The following is an 11,979-nucleotide window of genomic DNA, read 5'->3' as shown; positions in this document are numbered from 1 at the left end:
TCTATTTTGAATTTAGTTTAATACTTCAGTGGCAATAATTAGCCTGGGAATAGTGGCAGTGTTTAGTTCCAGACAAATAAAGGCTGAACAAAATTCAAATTTAAATCCCATAGTTTGAATTTAAAAAATTGACTTCACTATCTTGAGATAATTTAAGGATACTTCTCAACCATTTCATGGAAAGAAAAAGGCAGTCATTTCCTGATGAGCTTTATGCAACTTTATATGGACAATTATGAATCTTAAATGCTCTAAACAGCCTAGCACACTAGTTACAGCTTGGAGTCTGCATCAAGCTACATAGGATTCAGACATGCAAAGTTGCTTACCCAAGTCTTCACAACCCTCAAATAGCTGAGAACTGGTGTCTTAGAAAGGGTGATGACAATTCAATATCAACAGTTTATGCTAATGAAATGAAATGCTGAAAATTGCAATTCTGCTCCACAAAAATATGATTGGGAATTAAAAAAAATCAGTAAAACATGTCATGCCCAATATACCTTCTGCCAGAATGCTCCATAATCCCACCAGAATGGCCAATGCTCTAGGCAGGGACAGAAGGCTTTGAAACCCTTGGCTCCAGACCCCATGTAATCATGTCAATCCCAAGTAAATAAACTGATTACTTACCTTGAACATTAAAATGTAATCATGGGTATGAAGTACACACTACATGAAAAACTGAAGTTATCGAATTTTAGGCCCTCCATTTGGTCAAAATCAATCATGCACATTGCATCCCAGCTAGCAACGATAGGCAAGCAGAACAGTACAATAGAGAGCAAGCTATTGGCCATGAAGTAGACTCCCGCTCTCCATGCAGATTAATCTGAAGGAACAGCAGAGACTGATAGTTTGTCACCAGAAGCATCGTAGGAGCTGCTGGAGTTGAACTCAATGAAAGATTGCCTTAGGGACTTTAGTTCCAGATTTTCCCCCTGGGGTTTACTCCTGAAGCCATGAGTGGGTATAAGCTGCAAGACAGCAGAGGTTTGAGGTAAGCTTTCCCTGACCAAGGTGAGCTGCTTACCCCAGCTGATGAGCCCCTTCTGTCAGTAGAGATGATTTTGTTGGGCTTAGTAGCTAAGCCACACTTGAAAGCCAAGAGCTAGACTTGGTCATTAGAGTCTATGAGACACACACCATTGGCGTACTTAATAGGAAGTAGGAGCTTATACCCACTATGTCTTCAACAAACTTATGGAACCAGCTAGCAAATAGAACTTATCAAAATTTTTGGATGCTCAATTTTTTTTTTAAACCGGGGGAAAAAAGCTATTAGACAATTAAAGGCTTTCCATGCTAAACAAAGCATCTAATCTGAGGCTCCTGATAAAGGAATTATTTGAAGTATGATATCAAGACACTATGCAAAACACTGAAATAACTTGCACAAGTACAAAGCAGAAGTTAGAGGCAAGTCATTCCAGTAACAAAACATTCCCATGGAAGATTGTTCAGGGTCATATCCTAGGCCCTGCGATTTAGTTTCCTTCCATAGGTCAATGAGAAATTAATTTACAACCAGTATCTTAATGCAACAAGATCCAATGTGCAGCCCAAGTGTGACTTGTCATTTAAAATAAAGCAACTCATTCTCCCTCAGTGCACAAGGACATTCAATCCATGGACTATGCTCGCTGTGCAATTGCATCAGTTTCCCTCTACTCCACTTGCTGCCAACTTATTTCTGCTCAATTCCCAGTTCTTCTGTAACTTGTCTGTAACAGGCTACTGTAATTTACCCCTAAAGAGTCTTTGGGATGGAAGAAACCAGAGTACAGCTCTGGTCATGATCAAATACAAGTCATTAAAATTCTACAACAGTAATGTGCCCCTATGGCACTCATTTTCAGTTTAACCATTTTTTACTAGTTGCATCATTTTGCTGAACTCCCAATCCTCAATCCTGAATATCCAGGGTTGGGGGGGGGGGGGCAAGGAATCCTCAACCCAGACTTAGCCAGACCACCATGTAAATACTGCAATTGGTTGTTGTAATCTGGGTATCTGCAGAAAGTGACACATTAACACCATTTCCAACTTGAAGTGTGATCTATTTAAGAACACTTTCAAACACCAAGCTTAACAGAAAACCTGTTTAACCTAAACATTCACACTCATCACCAGTGTATTGCAGCACTATAGATATTCATTTATACCCAAGCACAATCCTTCACACAAAATCAAGTCCAGAATTTAAAAAACTTTAAAATTATATTTAAAAATAAAAACAATGGTACATTTAAGTTATTGCTTGTTCAGATAAATACAGATGCCAAATTCAGGACCACAAGACCACTAAACTAATTTCTAAAACATTAAGATCATTTCATGGGGCAAGTTAAATATTCTTTAATCAAACTATCCACTATTATTAATGCTAAACTAAAAATCTACAGGATCATAGGTTATTCCTATGCCATCATTAAAGAACCACTCCAAATTGTGAAAACTTTAACTACAGAATAAACTGCAGGCAAATTAATATTAGCATTTAATTTTGGCATCACCATTATGAAAGACTACAGCATCATTTCCTTAAGACAGTCTTTCCCAATTACTATTAACATTAAATCAGACCAATTTTTACAGAAAGCATGTGGTTAACATCCAGAACAACTTGTTGCATGGAAATTGATGTTAAACACTGGCATCAGGCTTTTCAGTTCTTTAACTGAATTTTTAAATCATCCATCTTCTCCAAAGTAGACTTCAAATTGTTCAACATTGACAGTTAATTTCAATATACTCAAGACTAAAACAAGCAATCCTGTCTTTAACAGCAAGTAATTTACAGAAAGCCAACACTAATCAATGTAACAAATTCCTATATTTACCGTACCACTAAGTTTTGGGAATAAATGTCAATCACAAAAGTGATATTTTGGGTAAATTGTAGTTTTATTGGAAAAAAATATACAACTTGGAATGGATTTCAGGCATGTTTTGTGCCAAAGCAGATTTCAGAGAGAACTCAATGGCTAAACAAAATTATGAAAGCACAGTAAGAAAACATGAATGCTTCATTGTATGGAACAGCAAATACAAAAAAGGTTTTAGTGTACGAGTACCTGGATGATACACCCGTTTTGCTATAGTGCAATGCTGAGAAAATTTAAGCGTTGCCCTCATTCCATGCAGAGTGATATCTCTGCATATTAACAGCAATGCATTACATGTCAGCCATTTCCTCATAGCAACGTATCCAGATGATCCCTCATTAAACCACAAGTCCTTATTGTAGCTCTGAATGTGTAGAAGAGCTTAGATGCACTTCAAGATAAAGCCACATGCATCTTTTGTTACACCAATAGTCTTCTCAATTGCAAAGGAAAACAATGACAAGATAAAGGAAAGTAACAGACTAACTATCCACTATACATGCAAATGTTTTACAGTTAGGGCAGGGAAGAAACATTACAGAAATTACAAACAAAGGAAGGCAAATAAACAATGTTTTTTTTACAAGAAAATTAAAACAATTGTCTGTACAAGATCTTCACTTCGCAGTCATCATTTGTACGAACTCTGTAAAGAAAGGAGGAAATGTTTGAGTTTCTAAAACAGCAATTGTAACTGATTTAATCACCTTACTCAACTTTCAAACTGTTTGCTGCCACCTCAAAGCCATCGGAAAAAGATTGGGCAGGACTTGTGATTCAAAAAAAAAACAGCAAGTCAACTGTTTTAGTACCAGTGCTTTCAGAGCAGTTTGCAAGCTTTATTCTCTGAACTAAAATTAAATTGCTGGAAATTTAAACTCAGTTTGAAATTAAATTGCAAGACATTCAAGCAGTGCCATCCTTAGTTTTTACATAAAGCAATACAATTGTATTGGCATGTAGGTGTTGAACAGCTGAATAACTGAGAAAAACAGTCCAATAACTTGCATAAAATAAAAAACAAATGTCCAAGCATTAAAGCAATGTAGCTTCACTACATTATGATCAATTTTACTAGATAGCTATTTAATGATAACTTATCTGGCTCAAGATAAAAGATTCAGTTAATAATCCTGAAATATAATTAAAATTTATTCATTTTACAAGAGCTCAAGTGTTATGCGAGTGTCAAATACTCAATTGACCATTCTACAGCCCACATCATGGCACGAAGAGCTTCCATCCTATTCTAAGAAACATTCTAAGCATTGAATTCCTAGCTGGCTGTTGGAGACAGGAATTGGTACGGGACCACTTTTCACATTATGTGTTGATTTGGATGACAGAATTGGTGGCTTTCTGACTGCAGGCAATACAAAGATGGGGGTGATGGGGCAGGTTGATGAAGCAGTCTGCAGAAGGACTTGGATAAGGAGAATAGCCAAGTAGCATATGGAACAGTATAGGGAAGCACATGATCATGCTCTGTAGAAGGAATAAAGGCATACACTATTTTCTAAATGGGAAATAATTCAAAAAGTCAGACACTTGTGCAGGATTCCCTACAGGTTAACTTGTAGATTGAGTCAATGCTAAAGGAAAGCAAATGCAATGTTAGCATTCATTTCAAGACTAGAGTAAAGAACATGGGTTACTGAAACTCAGTAAGGCATTGGTCAGACTGCAAAGATTATTGAACAGTTTTGGGCCCTTATCCAAGAAAGGGTGTGTTGACATTAGAGGGCACAAAGGTTTGAAAATCATTCTTGGAATAAGTTAACATACAGTATGAAGTGCACTTGATAGCTCTGGGCCTATACTTGCTGGACTTTAGAAGTGGGGATTGTATTGGAACCCATTGAATATTGAAAAGCCTAGATAGAGTGGACGTGGAGATTTTTCTAATAATGTATGAGTCTAGGACCAGAGGGCACAGCCTCAGAATAGAGGGACGCCCATTTAGAACAGACAAGAATTTTGAGCCAAAGGATGGTGAATCTGTGGAATTCATTGCCACTGATGGCAATGGAGACCCAGTCACTGAGTATATTTAAAGCAGAGGTTGATAGCTTCTTGGTTAGTTAGGGTGTCAAAAGTTACAAAGAGAAAGCATGAGAATGGGATTGAGAGGGGTATTAAATCAGCCATGATGGAATGATGGAACAGACTCAGTGGGCTGAGTGGCCCATTTCTGCTCCCATGTCTTATGGACATGGTAATAATGCTTACATTAATTTCTAACTTGGTCAAATTAATCAGAATTCGATGAATTGACACTAGAAAAGTGTTCATTTAATACCCTAATGCATAAACTTATTTTTTTATTTTTAGTTAGAAACAAAATCCTAAAGTCAATTTCTTAGCCTACTTGCATACTTAAGTTGATGACCCAATGTTTGATGATGCACTGGTGGGAAACTACAATTATAAAGAGCAATGTATGAACTATTTTCTGATTTGAGGGACTTCTGGGGATTAATGCAGATAACCTCATACTAGTTCAACTAGGAATACTACAGCAACCATTGTGATTTAAATCTATTAATCTGTTTCAGAGATTAAAAACTTATTTTTCCTCGCCATTAAAGGGCGAATGTGGGATTAGTATTAATGGGTAGTTGATAATCAGCACAGATTCTAAAGATTAGATTTGTCACATGTACAAAACAGTGAAATGTGCCAATGTACTGTACATTTATGAGTCAAATAGCCCAATTCTATGCTGGAATACATGTTTAGAATTATCAGCATTCCACACCATTGCTAGAGAAACCCAAATGAACTGCCTACACTGATGAAAATATTTCATGTACACAAGGAGCAGACAAAAGTGGATTTGCATACGTTATCTACAAAGACTTCCTGAGTGTCATAATGATTTGCTGGGACAATTAAAAACAACTTTCTCATATGCAACACAAAGTGCTCGAGGAACATGTCAGGTTGCAATTCTCATCACAAACAAGAGAAAATCTGCAGATGCTGGAAATCCAAGATGAAGGGTCTCAGCCCAAAACATCAATGATACTTCTCCCCACCCCCCACCCCCCCCAAATAGATGCTGCTTGGCCTGAGTTCCACCAGCATTTTGCACTGCTAGCAATTCTCATGATTGCTTCCTCCTACTTCAGGAAAACTAAATTTGGAAATGCATTCTGTCAGAGGCTGTTAACACCTGAAACACACCACTGCATACAATAAGCAGCTGAAAACCCACCTTCATAGTTCACTTGACCATCACCATCAATATCTGCTTCTCTGATCATTTCATCAACTTCTTCATCTGTTAATTTTTCTCCAAGGTTTGTCATTACATGACGAAGTTCTGCAGCACTGATATATCCATTACCATCCTGGATACAAAAGTTACATAGAGATTACTCACCAACCTTGTTTCAGGGGAAAGGTTTCTAATGAGCACAAGGTAGATACATGTTAAATACCCTACTGTTAAAGAGTTCAAAACCAAGCAGTTATATGCCAATAACCCCAAAGGCATTCTTGATTGTAATATCATGGATGATTACTCCAAAATATTGAGTATTGATGGCAAATAACTTTTTTTAAAGAACGCTTTTTTAAATTTAGTCAATCCCCACTCCTCTTCAGTCTGACAACTTGAATTTTAATTGAGCATTGGAGGAAACAGTACAATGGCTTTATTGGCTTTATACAAATTGTCCACTGCATTTAAAATTATGATCCTATCTGCTCAAAGATGCAGAATATCTCATCATTGTTTCAGAACAAGGTTGCTCAGCCAGATGCCCAGCTCAACCTGAATTTTATCATATTCTCATTATAGTGAACAATTACCACATTCCATTCCAACAGGAACCACAAAATAAATAGTTTACAAGTACTTCGATAGTCAAGGCTGTGAAAGACTAAAACTACCCAAAGGCCCAAATTAAAGCCTTGTCTATATTGAAAAATCTCCTTTAAAAGGAAACAGGGCTCAACCCAAAACACATGCTCCAAGTCCAACTTGAATCCAAAGAACAGATGAACTAGGCTCAGTTTGACAGTATTAAATCAGACAAATTCAAATGTAGATTTAAGCATACAATTTTAACATTTGATCAATACCTTATCAAACACTCTGAATGCTTCTCTGATTTCTTCCTCGCTATCTGTATCTTTCATTTTTCTTGCCATCATTGTCAGAAATTCTGGAAAATCAATTGTTCCATTTCCTGCCCATCACAAAAGAAAAGAAAATTAATAAAACCAAATATAGAATTCAAGATTAATTTCAATGCTCTTGCTCTTCTTGCTTACCATCAGCATCCACTTCATTTATCATATCCTGCAGTTCTGCTTCAGTTGGGTTCTGACCTAGTGATCGCATAACTGTTCCAAGCTCCTTTGTTGTTATGGTACCATCCCCATCTTTGTCAAAGAGTGAAAAGGCCTCTTTGAATTCTATAATAAAGCAGAAAAAGTCTATGTACAGAGATATAATGGTACAAGATTTATTTCAATTAAGAGCTTAATCAATACTTCACGATGCCTTTACTTTCATGAAAAAGTGCATTACAGAAATATCATTGGCAAGCCAGCACCTGATCAAATGCAAAAGCCTTCCACAAGACTAGACCAGAGATACAGCCACAGAAATTGCCCATTATTTAGCTCAGCCAGTGATAAGAGCAAAGACCAGGCACAAGGAAATTCAACTAATTTCAATGGAGTAGACTTGGCACATCCCTTTTAAGAACTGGAAGTTAGTAATGGCAATACCAGTAAGCTCAACTACATGTTATAAATTTCAAATAAAGTACTGATGCTTTGAGATAATCTACAGGGCCCATAAATCAGCAAGAGCATAAAACCACACCCTGGTTACTCAAGTACTGGGCCATTCAAGAGCAAATTTATTTCTTGCTCAAGCAGAGGCATTTATTTTTCCCCAGATAGGGAAATTTATGCAGACTTACCAGCAATCTGCTCTTCTGTTAGTTGATCAGCCTGAAAAGAGACATTTGCAAATTATGCACTTTTCTTACACAGGATTACAGCATTGGATGTGTAGAAATTCACAATTAGGGCAATTTAATCCCAAGATAGATGTACATCTCCAATCAGTACCTCATGATAAAGAACCTTGGAATCTTGGATTTTGCACTGCATTAGACACTAAAATATCAAGATAAAACATGCTGTTTGTGAGAAAAATGCCCATTTCAACATTTATACCTCCTGGCATTAGAGGAGGAAGTTGTGGTCATTTGGCATTAACTCAACAACTGGAACGCTGGGAAGATGCAGGTTTCCAGAAAACTTTTCCTCAATATATTAACCCCCCTATCAAAATAAAGTCCAGCTAAAAGCTATGCTTCTCTATAGAAGTGATGACTACAAGATTGCAAATGGTATCCTAATTAAGCCTGTAACGGAACATTCCTTAAAACCAATTGTTACATACATACATCAACAGTAAAGGTTTAGAAAGTCGAACATTTAACCAAGTCAAAAACCCAGAGACGTGCATATGATGCCAAGGGAGGTAAACAATGGAAAACCTATGATCACATTCCAAACTATCATAGATTTCAATGCGATCTCAGTAACCAATGCACGCATCCTTCCCCGACCCCAAAACATGAAATATGGGAAAACGATGTGGGAGCGAAGTGACAGAACACCAGACCCCACGTGGTGGAAAAGGGTACAACCTATTCAGGATTTTTCGAAAAACGTCGAGATCTTTGTACATTAAAAATAGCGCACAGACGTCGTTGTTTTTCTTTTGTAAAAGGTAATTCGCCAGAATCGTGCAGTGGTGCTACAGACGATGGAGACACATGCTCTGCAGTTGTCTCTGCCGTCATTTCTGCATTGCGCGTCTGCAGCCGGAAGTGCTGATAATTTAAAATCACCCGTCATCGGAGACCGGCAACCCTGCCCGCCTTCGCCATCCAACACGTTAAATAACTTCTCAACCCTAACCCTAAACCCAAACCCCGGCACATTTGCAGAAAATAAAAGCACGCACCGTGGGCTGCACTGGCTTTCACGTCGGGAGCCGGGGTCGCCCGCGGCCGTTGATCTTTGTCTCGCCCTCGGCTAACGGTCCGAACCGCTGCCGCAGTTCGAAGCGGCGAGGGCGGACGGGGCAGCGCCGCGACCTCGCCGCAGTCGGAGCCGCCACTGCCCGCAGAGAACAGCGTGGAGATCTCGGTAAGGTCACAAAGAGGCGACCCAATGTGACACGCCCCGGGCAGCCACAGGTCGCGGGAGAGCCGGGGGAGGGGGGGGGGGGGGGAATAAAACACATCCCGGATGTGTAACTACTCCCCGCTCGCTCATCGCCTGCCCTCGCAAGGGTCGGAGGGTCGCCGGTGAGGCGTCCACGCGAATGGAAACGCCGGAGGAAATGGGCCGCAGCAGGCTCTGCGGCGGGCGCATCTTCCCTCCACACACACCCAGCCCACGCTCCCGACGCCGAGAGCAGAAAACAGTCAAAATACGTGCGGCTGCTTCGGGAGCGGCCGGCTTTCCCGCCGTGCTGCAGACTTTGAGGGAAATGAATTGGAAATTCCGATGTAAAGTGGAACTCACCATTTTACTACGTTAAGTTACCACCGGCTGCTCAGTAACGCCTTAACTCCTCAGACGTTCACCACCACTGACTATAAACACCCCGCTCACCGCGGCTGCTTAACTCCTCTCCGCTTCCGTATCCTTCCGCCTAGCCACGCCTACCACGCACTCCGCGGATCATCTCCCGTCAACCCCCCCCCCCACCCTTCCCGACCGCCAGCGACACTACCGCAGGGGCAACTCAAAGGTTCGCCATTGCGGGACTGCATGTGAAACCCCCGGCTAAATTTCCATTCCCGTTGTGCCAATTTCGTAGCCGGCCATAGGGCCCGGCTGGGGATTATTTGATGCCTGCGGAAGGAGACGAAGCCCGCATGACGCTGGCGCGGTCGAAGCTTCGGCTCGAGTGCGGCCGCTGATTGGCTGGACCGTACCTGCAATGCGTCAGTGCAGGGCAGCGTCGCTGCCTGGCGTCCGCTGGCTTCGGAGCGCTCCGTTATTCGGAGCCTTTCAGTTGGTGTTCGCACCAAGGGGGTGGTTGCCTAGCGCAGTACGGGGTGCTGTGCTGTGCTATGGTCTGGTTCGGCGCAGTGCAGCGCTTGGTGTAGTACAGCGATTAAAAAAGGAGCAACACGGATGGGACAGATGCTGATTTAACATGCACATTGCAGTTTTAACACATTAACTCAACTTCTTCCCATGCATCTTCCTGGTACCAGCTTGTTGTTTCTCAAGTGTGTTTTTTTTTAAAAAAAACATCCGTTTAATTCCATAATGAACGAGATGTGTTTTTAATCCACATCAAATTATGAATATTGAACGCAGAAACTTGCTGTGGGTTTTATTTTATTCTTGTAACAAAGTTTTGAATTGTTTTCTAGAGTTTGGGGATAATATGTTCGCGGTTCCTGTAATAGATAACACGTGTATATCTTTCTTGTTGCTATGGATATTCACCAGACGAAATTTTTATATCATGAATAGTTTTTGACAGCTACATTTTGTAAAAATCTTTTATATATCTGTATTGGATTGTAATTTCGGGCTGTTTTAGTGTTTGTGTATTGAATGTAGAAGCTGAGTTATTCTACTTCTGCGACATTCCAATATTGCACAACTGCAATTACTTTTGTCATTTCCTTACAGATTTAAACCTTTTTTAAAGGATCGAGTTGTTCTAAATTTTTGCTATTTGGCTTCAAGCAAAATTGTAGATGCAAGTTTCTGAGTAGTTTTCAATTTCTAAAATAATAGTTAAATGTGAATTACTTATTAACCTCAACTTCCAAAATTAACATTTATAAAATTTAGGGGACCATTCAGTCTTACAGTTCTGCACTGTACATTTTTCATCATCTTTTATGATAGACTTTACTACAGGTTGTAGGCCTGTTTGTAAAAATGGTTTGTCACAGATAATAGTGCCTTTTTAATAATGTGCCAAAGCAAACCATTTCAATTTTGAGGCCTTAGTAAGTGATGTATAAAATTAATTTTGGATGGATATTTCGTAATCAAATACATTTAGGTAGGTAATCATTTGGACTACCACTAACATCATTATTTCCTTTCGCCATCCACTATTTTTGTTCACTTACCCAGTGTACAAAAATGCCAAATTATTTAAGAGGAAGGAATTAGATATCATCTTGCTTTCTGTAACCAAGTTGTTGCCTGATTAGTTGTTGATACTCGAAAGTGCACAAAAAGGTACTTAATATAATAGTACTGATCGAAAGTCTGATTTTTCATTAATCAGCTTCCTCCCATTAATGCCAATAATGGTTTTGCAAGCAACTGCTAGTCTTGTTGTATATTTCAAAATAACTTCCATTCCTGACCATGAATTGGGTTGTACTTTCTCACAGGCAACAGAATACTAGAATTACCTGAAACCTGAGTTTTTTAATGGAGCATATATGCATTGTTGTATGAAACTTTACATTCTTGATATTAAATGTTATTAAAGTATCAAATTTTAAGGTATGTCATGGTGTTAAAGTTCACAGAGGTTAAAGTGCAGTATTCACAACTGGCAAATCTGAGTTATGAAGCCAGACAATACCAGAAATAGCAAGTCATTTAGCAATTGACAGATCCAAGTTATACTGACAACAACTTATTATTCAGTAATAAAGGAGCTGTGCTCAATCATTCCTGAACACGTGACTAAAGCTTTTTGTTTGGTAGACACTTCTTAGAAAGAAGGACTTGTATTTACATAGAAACACTCTTGATCTCTCAAAAAAGTATGAAGTCAATGTTTCAATGTAGGAAACATGGTAGCCACTTTTATACATACAAACAGTGCTGTGATAATGAATCAATATATTTTAAAATTAATTTGAGGGATACATTTTGGTTAAAACTTGTTCTTTGAAGTAGTAGTGTAATTTCTTTCATTTCCACATGAAGGAGCAAATAAGATTGATAGTGATCCCCAGAACTAGAAAATTTGACAACAGAGAAAAAGGGTTCATGAATTCCAAATCAGCTCATCCCATTTTTTGTTAATTGCTCACAGATCTGTATTTTTTCACCATTA

The 11,979-nt window shown here is 39.1% G+C and overlaps 1 protein-coding gene across 1 annotated transcript; it reads right to left on the bottom strand.

Annotated features, from left to right (window-relative positions):
• Positions 1-2,888: 2,888 nt before the first annotated feature.
• On the bottom strand, positions 2,889-9,585 carry calm2b (calmodulin 2b, (phosphorylase kinase, delta)). The gene is made up of 6 exons (XM_073050641.1): positions 9,453-9,585; positions 7,829-7,859; positions 7,170-7,313; positions 6,978-7,084; positions 6,106-6,241; positions 2,889-3,534 (listed from the first exon to the last, which is right to left on the bottom strand). The coding sequence occupies exons 1-6, from the start codon at positions 9,453-9,455 to the stop codon at positions 3,506-3,508; spliced, it is 450 nt and encodes a 149-aa protein (XP_072906742.1). The 5' UTR covers positions 9,456-9,585; the 3' UTR covers positions 2,889-3,505.
• Positions 9,586-11,979: the final 2,394 nt, after the last annotated feature.

Source organism: Hemitrygon akajei, chromosome 7, assembly GCF_048418815.1.
Source record: "Hemitrygon akajei chromosome 7, sHemAka1.3, whole genome shotgun sequence".
Classification (NCBI taxonomy): Eukaryota; Metazoa; Chordata; class Chondrichthyes; order Myliobatiformes; family Dasyatidae; genus Hemitrygon; species Hemitrygon akajei.
Note: the sequence above shows the minus strand (reverse complement) of the source record. Positions and strands in the feature narration are given on the sequence as shown.

Coding starts and splice junctions, on each gene's coding strand:
- calm2b (XM_073050641.1), bottom strand. Junction 7,085..7,169: donor AAATGAAGTGGATGCTGATG/GTAAGCAAGAAG, acceptor TGTGATGGGCAG/GAAATGGAACAATTGATTTT. Junction 3,535..6,105: donor TGGTCAAGTGAACTATGAAG/GTGGGTTTTCAG, acceptor CTTTCTTTACAG/AGTTCGTACAAATGATGACT.